We start from the raw sequence: 15,899 nt of genomic DNA, 5'->3' as shown, positions 1-15,899 counted from the left end.
GGCCGTGGGAGAAGGAAGGAGAGCAGGGCGGGCTGGTGGAGAAGGCGGGCCGGGGGACAAGGGAGGAGCAGAGGCGGGGCGGGGTAGAGTGCAGCAGAAAACCCTATTGCAGGATTTTTCCTGCAACAGGAACGCTAGTGCAGTTAATAAAGCTGCTGCAGTCGGTCAATGGCTACCTGCAGTCCTCCCGATCCTGCTCTCCTATCTTTCTTTCTTTTCTCAATTCCCACCTCCCTACCGCAGCCCGGTTCAACCATCAGGCTGGCCCTGACAATTGGCACCTGAACAGGGACCTGAGGACTTGGGAAGCAGATGGTGAGGAACTCCTCCGGATAAAGAGTGCACTTGTTAAGGTAAGGGAGGAGCAATTTCTTGATAGTCGGGAGTAACGCATGGGACAAAGTGAAAGTGTCCTTTAGAGGCAAATGTTAAAGTCTATGTGATCATGATCATAAAATAATGTGGTTTCTTGTTCAAATTAGAGTCTTAGTTTGTGTTTGAAATTTGAGATATGTAGTAAGTGAAACTCCACTGCTGAAGCCGCCTCTGGTGTGGAGAGATTCAGGGGTGGCAGAAGAGGGCAGGGCTATCTGCTCTCCCACAATGAGATTACTTAAGGTTACATTTAAAAATTATAAGAGAACTCGCAGAGAAATGCAAATCTTGACCAAATTGGGTGTTAGTTATTACTTCAGAAAGAGAAAAAAAATGAAAAAAAATTTGAGATCTGTCTATCTTTTAAGCATGAAAAGAAATTCGGCCAGATCTGTTGCTGATGCTTCCCCTGAAGTAAGCAGGATGTGGGGGAAGGGAGAGACCCGTGGCGATCCAATATAGAAGCCCACTCTCCTAGTATGTTAAATTAAAAAATTTCTTTCTTGCCATGATAAAGTCTTAAAAATTTAGAAAGGTGTCTGGAATTTCTGTACTCATGGGGAGAGAACTTAGCTGTAAGACAGAATGTGCGCATAGTCCGATTTTGGACATTTAGATTGTCTTCAGCTAGAATCCCTCTGCAAAAGCTATAGAAAATTAAAAACCCAGAACTGGTTCTTTTTCCTAAGAAAAATGGCGAAAAAGTCTTCTTGAAAGAAATTCAAGCTAATTCCAGCAACAGGATTCGCATTTCCATAATAAAGAGTAGTTTTTAAAATGCTAATAAACCTTATTAAAAAGTAAACTTTTAACCTTTTGCACTCGGATGTCGAGTGTGACTCGACGAGGTTAGCATCGGTAGCAGCTCATATGTCGAATTGTATTGAATGTATCAATAATTTGAAATATAAAAAAATCCAAATAAATAAGTTTGTATGAAAAGAAACTCCAGTTTTTTATTCTACTGCCGTGCTTTATAAAATCTGGGGTATTTAAAAAATTAAATCCCGAGTAGAATAAAGGAATCGAGAAAAAAGCAAGTGAGTGCAAAGGGTTAAATAAATTTGTCTCTCATAGAATTTATCCAAAGTAAATATCTTAACCCTTTGCACTCGCCTGCTTTTTTCTCAATTCCTTTATTCTACTCGGGATTTAATTTTTTAATTACCCCAGATTTTACAAAGCACGGCAGTAGAATAAAAAACTGGAGTTTCTTTTCATACAAACTTATTTATTTGGATTTTTTTATATTTCAAATTATTGATACATTCAAAGAGTATAAAAAGAGCTGCTACCGATGCTAACCGTGTCCAGTCACACTCGACATCCAAGTGCAAAAGGTTAAAATAATTACAACTGGATTTAAATCTCAAAAATTGTTACAATATAGCTAAATAACATCCTACCTAATAAAATAGTAATATGCAAATTGACCGCATCTTCGCTATGCCCAAGCCACGCCCACCAGCCAAAGCCATGCCCACCAACCAATCAGGTTGTGTGCAAAGATGACGGTTAATTTGCATACGCCGAGGGAGGGAGGAGTGAAGACTGAAGACAACTTAGAAGAGGGAGGAAAAGCAGAAAGCAAGGTGGCTGCCAGAGGGAAAGCCCGGGTGGGGTGGGGGGGGGTGGGGCGGAGTGGAGCAGGGTAGATGGCAGCGGCCCGCAGGTGCAGGCACGGTGGCTGCAATGGCGGCGGCAGCGGCAGCGCACGAGGCCGCAGCAGCTGCTTGCAGGATTCTTCCTGCAAATGGGCTACTAGTATTAATTATAAAGATCTAAGTAGCCCAGGTCACTGGCTACGCCCTTTGTTAATAGAGGAAGGCGTAGACGCCCTTCCCCCAGCATACAGGTAATCTAGTTTCCTACCAGGAATCATCTTTGAAAAATGTAGTAATTTACATTCGAATAAACCAAACCTAGTTTCCAGAGCTACTAGCAAATAAAAAGTAAAGTTTAAATTTGCCTCATGAGAAAAATCTAGAGAACAGAATTAAAGCTATTAATTAATTATGTCTTGTATTTTTCTTAGAAATATAAAGTGTTATTAATCTAAGAACTACTAAAAATATTTAACTTACAAGCTCTAAAAGTTTAAAGTACATATTAAATTAGGAGAAATTATATAGTTGTGGTAATTAAATACCTAAAGCATAAGAACTTATTTTTGAGAAAATAAAATGTTGTATTTTCTCTAATAACAGTTTAAAATCTAATTAATATCTTAAGATAATTATAAAAATATTAAATATTTAAAACACACACACACACACACACACACACACACACACACATATACACATATGTATATATATATATATATGTTTGATGGTTTTTTTTCCATGTTAAAATTTCAAGGTTTTAACAGAGATACTTGGAAAGCTCCAAGGCCCCAGAGTAATACAAGAAATTTATTCTCTCTTCTCAAAGGAAATCTTTTAAAACAGATCTAATATACTTGAAGTTACATAGAAAGCCTTAACAAATAAGAATAGATAATTTTTAAATATTATAAAAGTTTTAGCCTCTAAGATAAAAAATATAACTAAGACCTTGTCTATACAAAAAGAAATTAACAGCCAGTTTGAAATTGAATTACCATAGCCTAGAGCTAAGAATATCCTTACATGATGTTATTCTACAATGTCATTATAATTTTTAATATTTTACAACAGCATATTGTTCATTTATCCCAAACAAACTTACAGACTAATTCTTTGAATGTTTGGCAACAATTTTAAAAAAGGAGTTGAGGCCTCTTGGGAAGGCAGTTGAGCATTCTATATTGGCCTCTCTTGCCCTTTTTGCCATGAGGGACTCTCCCACAGCTGTTGCCTGTGCTTTCTGTTCATACTGAAGTTGAAGCCTCATAGTGGCTGGTCCCATGGATCTGTCTCTTGCCCAATGGTGTGAGCTGGGCCCTCCCTGGAGAAGAAACTTGGGTTCCTCAAGATCTGTGATCAATACCGGGGCCCCGCCAGCAGGCAAGGGGATCCCAAGGCAGGTCCTGGGTATAGAGGCCACGGGGGCATAGGCTACCAAAGAGACAGAACTGAACCTCACATCACCCTGCTTGGCTCTGGAGGATGGCTGGTTAGCCAGAGACTGGTAAGATTCCTCAGGGAAGGAACAACCTAAGACAGGCACAGTCGCAGAGGGGCCATCAGGAGAGAACTTGGGGATCAACAGAGGTAGGGCACAGGTCCTCACCCCCCCAACATTACAGGGGCCAGAACACTTGCCCCTTCTGAGGGAGGTCTCCTGCCCCATGGCTGCTTCGCGCTTCCCATGCCCAGCCCAGATCGGGACCCAGGCAACAAACAGAGACTTGGCCCAGCTCATATCAGGACCCAGGCAACAGACAGACTTGGCTGGCAGCAACTGCCCTATATCTAAATCCAGCTTAACACCAGGAATGCTTAGAGCCTTCTCAAAGATGCAAATAATCCTTTGCATTAATATTTACAATATAAACTAAAATTATTATTAAAATATTAAATTTAAAGGTAAATTAGTAGTCAGCCTTACTGTAAAAGTACTTGTAATATAGCTAGCTAGTCGCCTATAGGCTTGAACTTCAAATTACAGCACTACAGGTTACGTGTTATAAAAAGAAAGACAAAGATTCTTAAATAAAACTCTCTATAGCCTAAAAATTATTCTAGAAGGAAATAAAGAGGTTTCCTTCAAATATTGTAAGAATTGTAATTAAAAGCCTATATGTTTAGCCTTTAAAACTAAGGTAAATAATTTATGTTTTTCCTCTCTAATAAGTTTTATATAAAATTAAAGATTAATAGCAGAAACTTAATATCATTTATTGTCCATAATCTAGGACAAGTTAATAAATAAATTAAGCTTTATTTCAGATTAATTTAAATTAGCTAATTAAAATAAATGAGTATTCATAAAAACTTAATTGTACTAGACAAAAAACTATTCCTAAAGTATTAACAAAACTTTATTAATAGTTCATCTCATAGTAAAATTGCTTTACAATAAATCCAAAGCAGTCATATTTCTATACAAAAATTAAAAATAAAAGATTATCAAGACTACATTAAAAAATTTTACAAAAACCTCATAATAATACAAAAAAGGAGATTAATAGAATAATATATTAAAAGAAATATCCTGTAAATTACATCAAGCCTTAATTGCTTTAAAATTTTTACTCAAATATTAATTTTCATTTATAATACTAATAATGGGACACTCATAGAATCTTATAGTGTCAAAATAAGCCAAAGAAAAATCATTTAGACAAAAATCAAAAGGATCCCAAGTCTAATTTATAGAAAAGATTTCTTTATTAACCTTTGGTCGAGAATATGTTTGTATATTTCCAGAAAAGCCCATGTAGATTCCTGCAACAACGGATCCCAGAGAGGACCTGATAGAACTGTTCCAGCCACAGAATAGGCAGTGGCCCACAGAACAGAGAAGAAATAGTCCAGAAATAAAAATAGTGAAGACGCCTTACCATATTAGCAGTCAGCAGCTATACACTGCTACAGGTTGCCTAGGACCAAGGGCAAGGAAGGTCAGTGTGCATACGTCCAGATCATGTGTACACACCCTTCTACATAAAAGTCAAAATGTTTAATATTTTGTGTTCTACTGGGACCCCTGGCTTAGGGGCTTATTTTATTTCTAACACAGGGAATAGTATTAACTGCCACATTAAAGGAAATATTATACCTCAGGCATTAACCATTTTTACAAATAGATCCAGTTCTAGAAAGGCTGGATCTACTGCAGCAGGGGAGCAAAGGTCCTTCAAACCCCTTATATTTCAGTAGAAATACCAGCTCTTATTTATGCCTTAACAAATTTTACTACAGAGCCCATCAACCTATAGTAATAGTACTTATATAGTAAGTATAGCAAAAATTATTAAAACAGCTACTATAGGGCACACTAATTCAGAGGAACTTTTCATTTAATTTTTAGTCTTTAAAATATTATTTGAGAACGACAATTTCCATGTTTTATTAGAAGCAATGTCCTCAGTGTGTTATCCACCTTCCTGTACCAACTTTAGGGGTAAATCCCCGAGAACTTAAACCTAATCAAATCTGGCAAAATAAATATCACTCGATTATAGAAAGAGCCAATCGTACTCTTAAAATCATTTACTAAAACAAAAAGGGGGAGACAGATGTTATCAGTCACCTCAAAACAAACTAAGTCATGCTCTTTATATTTAAATTTTTTAAAAAATTATAATACAGAGGATCGTACAGCAGGTGAAAGGCATCAGGCCTCCTGTACAAATAGCCTCCACTGAGTCAGCTAGGTAGAAGGAAGCATAAACCAGAAAAGAGTTTTTATCAGATTCAGTAATAATGAGGGGAAGAGGTTGTGTTTTATATCTTTCCAGAAGGAGCAATGCAGCCAATTCGGGTGCCAGTGTTATGTGTGTCACCACAATGGACTCAGACAAGCTCCTGTGTCCCTTCACTCAAAGGACTAAGTACTACCCTAATGACAGCAAAGCAGAGGAAGAAGAAAACTGAAAGCTACGCAAGGGACTGAGGTGTCAACATAGAGTCATCTGAAGAAGTTAATGACTAAAGTGGAGGAGATTATGGAAAAGCAAGAAGTTGAAGCTACTTCTTCAACCATGTTCCTACTCATGCTAGCATCTGTTAGCTGCTAGTCTTCTACAAAGTCTTGCGCAGCCAAGTGCAAGGACTCTGAATAAATATACACCAGCAGCACAAAAGACTTTCTTTCATTTAGTAGCTAAAAATGTTACCATGTCCATAGTTTTGATTTCTCTTATTGTTTTGTTATTATTTAATAGCCAGAGTTTTGCTCTTGACATTCAAGTTTTGAAAATAACATGTATGTAATTTGGTTTTGCATTGGCATTGTTTGCAATTATTTTAATATTAGAGCTTTATTATTAATATTTACATTTTACTTTTATTATTAGTAGCCTAAAAAACAAAAAAGGGGGATCTGTTGGAGACCGGATGTAAGCTGACACCGTCCTTGCACCTGAAGGGACTAGCAAGGCTCAGTCCTCTACCCACACAGTTTCCCCAGGCTTGTTTGGATGGCAGTTACCAGTAGAATGAGAGCAACCTTTCATGGCTTGCCAAGAAGTCTGTAACTATTTACTGAGATTTGCTATACCGAGAATTTGTCCTTCTGCTCTGTCTCTCCCTTAGAGATTAAGAGGAACAAAGAATACATTCCTCTTGACAGACCTCCTATTCAGTGTTTTGTGTATAAAAAGCATTACGCAGTTAATAAAGCTGCTGCAGTCGGTCAATGGCTACCTGCAGTCCTCCCGATCCCGCTCTCCTGTCTTTCTTTCTTTTCTCAATTCCCACCTCCCTACCTCAGCCCGGTTCAACCGTCAGGCTGGCCCTGACAATACATTTAAAAATGGTTAAGATGATAAATTTTATATTATGTGTATTTACATTTTTATAAAATATTAATAATAACAAACTACTCTTTTGCTGAAAAAATAGATACCCAAGTATATTAAAGCTATATAAAATTAAGAGCAAATAGGCTCTAAGGCAGTGGTTCTCAACCTTTCTAATGCCACGACCCTTTAATACAGTTCCTCATGTTGTGGTGACCCCCAATCATAAAATTATTTTTGTTGCTACTTCATTACTGTAATTTTGCTACTGTTAATGAACTGTAATGTACATATCTGTGTTTTCTGATGGTCTTAGGCTCCACAGCAGCGGTTCTCAACCTGTGGATCACGACCCACAGGTTGAGAACCGCTAGCAGGGTTGCTGGGCTGAGGTAGGGAGGTGGGAATTGAGAAAAGAAAGAAAGACAGGAGAGCGGAATCGGGAGGACTGCAGGTAGCCATTGACCGACTGCAGCAGCTTTATTAACTGCGTAATGCTTTTTATACACAAAACACTGAATAGGAGGTCTGTCAAGAGGAATGTATTCTTTGTTCCTCTTAATCTCTAAGGGAGAGACAGAGCAGAAGGACAAAATCATCGGAAAACACAGATATTTACATTACAGCATTAGAAAGGTTGAGAACCACTGCTCTAAGGTAATGGCCTGGAGCGGGCTTCCTGAAAAAGTACAGGTGACCTTAAATAACATAGGTTAGGGGTGCTGAACACCTCCCCCCACCTTTGAATACCAAAATCCACAGATGCCCATGTCCCTTACAAAACATGGCGTAGAACAAGGCATACAGTCAGCCCTCCACATCTGTGAAATCCCAACTGCAGATGGAAAATACTGTTTTCAATCTGCTGTTGGTTGGCTCCAAGGATGCAAAACCTGGGGATATAGAGGGACAACTGTATATTTAGTGGGGAAAAAAAAAATTCCTCATGTAAGTAGACCCATACAATTCAAACCTGTATTGTTCAAGTGTCACATGTATATACACTTCAGAGCACAGATATAAAAACAATTATATTGGCTAACTATAAAGAGCTTATAGAAGGGAAAGTGGGGGAGGGAGGTCACATGTCATGAACAAAAACATCTTATTCATATTTGTTACTGGATTATTTTTCATGTTAGAATATCAATACACAAGCCCCAGACAAAGTATTAAAATGAAACGGGAAATCGTTATTTAGGAACTTATCCAACCTACCTATTTGTTGTCCTAAGACCAGGCACTGCTTTGGTACTGGAGCTCCAAATACCATTCCCCGAAGTTTGTCCATTGGAGGAGCTTTATTCTGAAGGCCCCCAAACTTCCCATTACTTCGAATGCGATCTCCATCTCTCGTGAGCAGTGTAGGACAGTGTGCAATTTTAACAACCTATTTTAAGTAAACAGATATTAATTAGTGAGTACATAAAACTTATTTCAATTGTTCTAAGAAAGGAGAAATCAATTAAGAATTCTGAGATTAGAAATGACATGCCCATGCTAGTATTTACATAAATATTTTAATAAGCTAGTGATGTGTAAGATGAATTGGGGAAAAAACAGAGGCAGGGCAATAAGTTAATATGAGTAATTCTCAAGTGTTAGCCTAAGTTAGAATGGTGAAAACACAAATGGAAAAAAGTGAAACTGACAGTTTGCTTGAAGGAAGAGAGAGACCAGCAAGAGTAGGCTATGCTTCTGAAAGCCATGGCAGTATCAAGGCAGAATCAGTAGCTTAATTTCCTTCTGTTAAATACAAATTTTACAGATGACCAAAAAAAATAGCAGAGAAGAAAATACAGACTGAAAATCATAGTGCTGAATCTTTAGTGGACAATACTACAACTTCAGTTGTGGGAAGTAAAAGCGCTAGTAATGTGAGAGTTAGAGGAACTAGAATTATGTAGTAAATCCTAAGTCATGGAAAAAAAGTAGGTAGGGTTAGTTAAGAATTAAATTCTTCAGAGAAGTGAGAGAATAAAAGAGACACTATATTTAGTATTTCATGAACTTCAAGAATGTTCTTTCAAAAAAAGATTTAGGAAAGTATAAAGAAATTAAATGTTTGCCCTAGCTGGTTTGGCTCAGTGGACAGAGAATCAACCTGTGGACTGAAGGGTCCCAGGTTCAATCCCCAATAGGGAGTGTGCAGGAGGCAACCAATTAAGGATTCTCTCTCATCATTCACTAGAGTCCCGGTGCACGAATTTGTGCACCAGTGGGGTCCCTAGGCCTGGCCTGCGGGATTGGGCCAAAACCAGCTCTCTGACATCCCCCGAGGGGTCCCAGATTGCGAGAGAGTGCAGGCCAGGCTGAGGGACCTCACCGGTGCACAATCGGAGCCGGGGAGGGACACGGGAGGTTGGCCAGCCAGGGAAGGACCATGGGAGGGCTCCAGGGCGTGTCCAGCCCAACTCGCTCAGTCCCAATCGGCTGGACCCCAGCAGCAAGCTAACCTACTGGTCGAAGCATCTGCTCCTGGTGGTCACTACATGTCACAGCGACTGGTCAAGTGGTCGACTGTCTGCCCCCTGGTGGTCAGTGCATGTAATAGTGAGTGGTTGAGCAGCCTTAGCATATCATTAGTATATTACGCTTTGATTGGTTGAACGGCCAATTGGATGACTGGACACTTAGCACATTAGGCTTTTATTATATACTAGAGGCCCAGTGCACGAAACTCGTGCACAGCGGGGAGCGGGGGCGGGGGGGTGTTGTCCCTCAGCCCAGCCTGCAGTCTCTCCAATCTGGGACCCCTCAAGGGACCTTCATTTTTTCCTCCAGGAGTGTGGTGGAAAAACCCTAGATCACCTTCTTGGATTCTTATAATCCAAATTACCAAGAACACTGCAAGTGGTGGCCTACAGGGAGCTTAGCCAATGAGCTGTCAGAAAAGGTATTTACTCTCAAACTGGTTTGGCTCAGTGGATAGACCATGGGCCTGCAGACTGAAGGGTTCCAGGTTTGATTCCTGTTAAGGGCATGTACCTTGGTTGGGGGCACATCTCCAGTGGGGAGTGTGCAGGAGGCAGCTAATCAATGTTTCTCATTGATATTTCCGACTGTCTATTCCTCTCCCCTCTTCTCTGTAAACAAAATCAATAAAATATATATTTTAAAAAGGTGTATCCTCTGCAGCTCATGCAGCCCCTGGGTTGTGTCCACTGGGCTAGGGGCGTGTCCCTGCCACGTGGTGGTGGCTGCTGGGGTCTCCGCACACCCCAGGGGCCAGCAGCCCTCCCCCTGTGGAGGGCACTGGGCTGGGGGCGTGGAAACAAACTGCCACTTGGTGCTGGAGCTTGGAAAGCCTCTGGGGCGGGGCGGGAACATCCCTGTCTCCAAACGCCCCGAGGCTTGCAGGGACCCTGGATAGCACACAGCAGTGGCTGCCAGGGTCTCGGCACACCCCGAGGCCAGTAGCCAGCCCCCAGTCGTGGGCGCCTGGCTGGGGGCGTGGCCCCAAACCTATGCTTCGTGCGCAAGCCTTTGCAAGCCCCTGGGAGTGGGGATGTTCCGCCTGCCAGGCGGCTTGGGGCCTGCACCCATAGGCTTCGAGTGGCCAGGGGGCATTCTGGGACCCCTGCCGCTCAGGACCTAAGCACGGGCCTATAGGCTAGGAGAGGCCTGGGTCCGGAGGATGTTTCCGGGACCCAGGACACTCAGCGCCCGCATATGCAAATTAACCGCCATCTTGTCCGCTCTGATTGGCTGTGGGCATAGCGAAGGTACGGTCAATTTGCATGTTTCTCTTTTATTAGGTAGGATGACTAGAGGCCCGGTGCACAAAATTCATGCATGGGGGGGTGTGTCCCTCAGCCCAGCCTGCACCCTCTCCAATCCAGGACTGCTGGCTCCCAACTGCTCGCCTGGCTGCCTTCCTGATTGCCCCTAACCACTTCTGCCTGCCATCCTGATCACCCCCTAACCACTCCCCTGCCAGCCTGATTGATGCCTAACTTCCCTCCCCTGCAGGCCTGGTTGCCCCCAACTTCCCTCCCCTGCAGGGTTGATCACCCCCAACTGCCCTCCCTTGCAGGCCTGGTCCCTCCCAAATGCCCTCCCCTGCTGGCCATCTTGTGGCGGCCATCTTGTGTCCACATGGGGGCAGCCATCTTTGACCACATCTTTGTGTCCACATGGGGACAGCCATCTTTGACCACACAGCAATCTTGTGTGTTGGAGTGATGGTCAATTTGCATATTACTCTCTTATTAGATAGCATAGAGGCCTAGTGCTGTGCTGGTTATTAGATAGCATAGAGGCCAGCTGGTTTGCCCTGAAGGGTGTCCCGGATCAGGGTGGGGGTTCCCTTGGGGCATGGGGCGGCCTGGGTGAGGGGCCTGTGGTGGTTTGCAGGCTGGCCACGCCCCCCGGTGACCCAAGTGGAGGCCCTGGTATCTGGGATTTATTTATCTTCTATAATTGAAACTTTGTAGCCTTGAGCGGAGGAGGCCAAGGCAGGCCAGGGGTGCGGAAGCTTGGCTTCCTCCATTGCCGGAGGCAACTCAAGCCTTCTGTTCTCTCCAGCTCTGTGGCTGCTGCCATTTTTGTTGGGATTTATTTATCTTCTATAATTGAAACTTTGTAGCCTTGAGTGGAGGCCTGGGCCAGCCAGGGTGTGCGGAAAACTTGGCTTCCTTCATTGCCGGGGAAACCCAAGCCTCCTGCTCACTCTGTGGCCACATCCATCTTGGTTGGGTTAATTTGCATACTCACTCCTGATTGGCTGGTGGGCGTAGCTTGTGGGTGTAGCAGTGATGGTTAGTTTGCATGTTACTCTTTTATTAGATAGGATGTTTCTATCTGTCTCTCCCTCTCCCTTCCTCTCTGAAATCAATACAAAAAGAAAAAATTTAAATGTTCAACTTCAAAGGTAATCAGAGAAGCAGAATTCATGAGCCATAGTCACTATTCAAAATGTTAACACACGCATACTGCACTGCACACCACAATGAATGTTGGGAGAACTATGGAGAAAGGGTCTTCTTGTACTAATCTGCTCTGAGGCAGCCCTTCTAAAAGGAAATGCGAAAGTATTAAGTAGCTTAACACTCTGCAAGACCCAGAAATTCTAGTTCTAAAAAGTTACTCTGAAGAAATAATCAAAGATATGAACTATGTGAAACTGAATGAAAAATATGAAACTCACGTTTCTGTAAGTTACAGAAATAATGGTAAATCCACACAATAGAATGCGCACATTTAAAAAAAATGACTGAAGAACATTATAAGTTAACATGTAAAACCTACTCCAACCTAATAATGAGGGTAAAGTAGTCTCTGATTTATAAAAATAAAACTTGATATTTTTTTTTCCAATTTTTTTATTAAGGTATTATATGTGTACATATTTTACCATTGCCACCCCCCACCCCACTCCCATATATTTTAAAAATAAAAAAAGTAGTAGATCATGTAATAAAAAATCCTGACCAGTATTTACTCTTCTATTATAATTCCAGGGGTACTTTACAGGCATTTTCTCAACAAATTGGCTCTTAAAAAAAAAATTCAAATGCAGCAAAATGCTTACTTGAAGAAAATGTGTGGTGAATTCTTTGATAAAATGAATCTTTCAGTAAAACACCACGTTACTTTCTTAGTTTTGGTTTGGATTTTTGTGTTTTCTACAAGCAAACATTAAAAATACAAACTGGATTCATGTATTATCCATTTATCAGGAGTCAGCCAATGTTTTTAAGGATATGATATCCAGTTAAATAATAACACACTCAAACTTACAGGCTTGTCTATTTTCTTGTTAACAGACTGATGGATATAAGATATAAGCCTCAGGTAGACAGAATGTTTTGGCTCCCCTTTTAGAACAATTTTGCTAATATTATGTTCATGGATAGTTTTTCAATGTGTAAAGTATTCTTCAATCTTATAATTCTACTTCACTAAGCACTCTATTAGGACAAAAAAAAAAAAAAAAAAGAAAGAAATGACAGCATGTGCAAATCCAGTGAGTGAACACCCAGCCCTACCACTCTGGGAAATATGTAGTCACAACCCCTGCAGGGACTAGGAAGAGGTGAAATAAACAAGGGGTTGAAGTAATATAAGTGGCATGAAAAAAATTAGGAAGAGAAAACAGTAACAAAAACTACTGAATCCTAACAATGTAACCAAGGGATGCATAAAAGCCTTTTCTCAGAAGAGCTTTCAAACAATATTTAGCCACTGAAATTACATATGACTTACTTTAAAACTTTGGAAGCAAAGAAATCAATACATGCTACACCAATTATGAGGATCATATAATGTACCTGCTTTTGTCACATACACTCTTACTACGTTTTTTAAGCTATGGATTGGTGTCTTTCATTAGTTCTAAAAAATTTTCACCCATTAGTTCAAATACTGCTATGATCCTCATCTTGGCATTATGATTAGACTTTTTTGTTCTTTGAGATTTTTCTCATTCTATTTTCCATGATCAACCTTTCTCTTATATTCCTTCTTTCTGAGCTGCAGTCTGGATAATTTTTCTTACCTATTTCCTAATTCACTATTCTCTCTTAAGCTGTTCAACTTGTCCAGTATTTATTATATTTTTTATTTTTAGAAGCTCTATTTGATTTTTAAGTTGACTTGTTCTTCCCTAATTTTTTTAAAAAAATATATTTTTTATTGATTTCAGAGAGGAAAGGAGGGAGAGGGAGAGAGAGATAGAAACTTCAATGATGAGAGAGCATCACTGATCCGTTGCCTCCTGCACGACCTCCACTGGGGATCGAGCCGCAACCTGGACATGTGCTCTGACCGAGAATCAAACCATGACCTCCCATTCATAGGTTGACACTCAACCACTGAGCCATGCCAGCCGGGCTGCTTTCCTAATTTTTAATACTTTTATTTCTTGAATTATATTAAACATATTTTTAAAACCTGCTCTATATTCAACATGGAAATTATTTCAGTTCTAAGATAAAGTTGAATTTCTCCAGAGAGAATCTGTGTTTCCTATGATCACATATCTAAGGACACTATCAGTTCAGCACCATAAGAAACCAAATATTTACCTTCAGATTTTTCAGACTATCCAAATATTATGAATGCAGGCTACAAACAGACATGAGGGCAAACCTATTATACTTTGATAGGGCAACCTATTAAATTCTCCAGGAAAACAATTTAATATTTTTTCTTTTCTTCTACTTAAAACCAAAGGCTCAAGAGAGGCAATTTTCTTGCAGTCTCCAGGGGCACTTGGAGTTTACCCTTACACTAAGGTTTAGCCCTTTGGGGGTTCCAGTTTATTGGGAAAGGGTCTTTTTTCAATACTTGGATAAACTCACAGATATATGAGAACTAATACGTGTTACTGTTTAAAGCAACTTTTGGAGTGTTTGTTATATAGCAATAGATGACTGAAACATGTATACTGCCCAACTGTGCCTTCTAAGATGTTATGGGTTGAATTATATGTCAAAATTCTTAGGTTCAAGTCCTAACCCTTATTCCCTCAGGATGTGATCTTATCTAAAGATAAAGTCTTTACAGAAGCAAGCAAGTTAAAGTGAGGTAATTAGCCCTGGCCAGTGTTGCTCATTGGTCAGAGCATCAACCAGCGCACCCAAGGGTCGTGGGTTCCATTCCTGGTCAGGGCACATACCTGGGTTGCAGGTTTGATCCCTGGCCCTAGTCAGGGCATGTTTGGGAGGCAATCAATCAATGTACCTCTCTTACATCAATTTTTCTCTTTTTCTTTCCCCTCCCTCCCTCCCTCCCTCCCTCCCTCCCTCCCTCCCTCCCTCCCTCCCTCCCTCCCTCCTTCCCTTCCTCCCTCCCTTCTACTCTCTCTCTCTTTAAAAAAAAAAAGAGAGAAAAAGAGAGCCCTAATTCAATGAATGGTGCCTTTATAAAAAGGAGATATAGTTATGCACAGATATGAATAGAAGAAGCCGACCATCTACAAAACAAGGACAGAGGCCTGAAAGATATCCTTCCCTCATAGCCCTCAAAAAGAATCAATGCTGTTCAGACCTTGAATATGGATTTCAAACTTCCAGAACTGAGAGACAATAAATTTCTGTAGTTTAAGCTACCCAGTCCATGGTACTTTGTTACAGCAGCCCTGACAACTAATAAACAAGGGATACATAAAATTAGATTTCTACCAACATTAACGATAGCACCCTTTTCCAATACCATCATCAATAATAGATACTGGTTTTTGAGTCTTCAATAATTTCATAGCCCCAAAACAGGTATAATTTTAACTTGCATGATGGCCCATTCATTATTTTGCCCAATTTTATGTTGCTTATCGATATGTAGGATTTAAATTGGTTTTGACAAGGTTACTTAATCATTTGCACATTTATCATAAAATAACTTTTTTTCCCATATAGGTCTACAATATATTAAATTTTAAAAATACGTAATAGAATTAGAGCTACAAGTTAAAAAAGAATTCAATACATACCTCTCTTCTATAATGATTGGCAGCATCCAAATTATCCAAAATAATGGTGTCTCCTAATAGCATACCAAACACTAAAAAGTTCAATAAACAAAATTTTAACTTATAACATATTCTTTGATTATATTAAAATATTAACACACACTGAACATTTTTTAACAAAGAATGCTAGTTTAGAATTTTATTCAACACTTTCTTATAATTGGAAATTAGAGAATTAAATATTAATAAAACTGTTACTTATAAATGAAATAAGAACATAAATTCCATAATAAGTAATTTATATGTCTGGATCACATATGTAGTATCTATATAAAATAAAGTCACCATAATTTCCTTTACCTGTTTCACAATGTTCTATGTTATCTGGAAACGTTAACAAATCTCGGGCAAAGACTGGATCTCCAATGGGTCTAAAATATAATTTTCCATTTCGGTAATGAGGCAGAGGTCTGAATGAAAAGAAAAATTTAAAAAGTATTAAACAAAACTCATAACTTTTAAATTAAAAAATGTAAAATATGAAAAACATGAATATATTGCATATTACTGTAATCATTAAATCAACTCTCCATCCCCAAGTAAAACTACTAAATGATTATTATGCCCTTAGGAATGAGAATATATACCATATACAAATATCTACTTAGTTTTATCTGTACTATTACCCTCAATTAGTTCGTCAAGTCAATATAAACTGTTATT

At 39.7% G+C, this 15,899-nt stretch overlaps 1 protein-coding gene across 1 annotated transcript in view; it reads right to left on the bottom strand.

The window, feature by feature from the left end:
* The window catches only part of SMCHD1 (structural maintenance of chromosomes flexible hinge domain containing 1), a 159,359-nt gene that overhangs the window by 17,769 nt on the left and 125,691 nt on the right, over window positions 1-15,899 (bottom strand). The window contains exons 43-45 of the mRNA XM_054723730.1: window positions 15,537-15,646; window positions 15,198-15,268; window positions 7,982-8,153 (exon numbers count right to left, since the gene is read on the bottom strand). Of these exons, the coding sequence (XP_054579705.1) occupies window positions 7,982-8,153; window positions 15,198-15,268; window positions 15,537-15,646 (353 nt within the window). The remainder of the gene's footprint in view (window positions 1-7,981; window positions 8,154-15,197; window positions 15,269-15,536; window positions 15,647-15,899) is intronic.

The sequence above is a fragment of the Eptesicus fuscus genome, chromosome 12 (assembly GCF_027574615.1).
Source record: "Eptesicus fuscus isolate TK198812 chromosome 12, DD_ASM_mEF_20220401, whole genome shotgun sequence".
NCBI lineage: Eukaryota > Metazoa > Chordata > Mammalia > Chiroptera > Vespertilionidae > Eptesicus > Eptesicus fuscus.
This window is presented reverse-complemented; position numbering and strand designations above follow the sequence as displayed.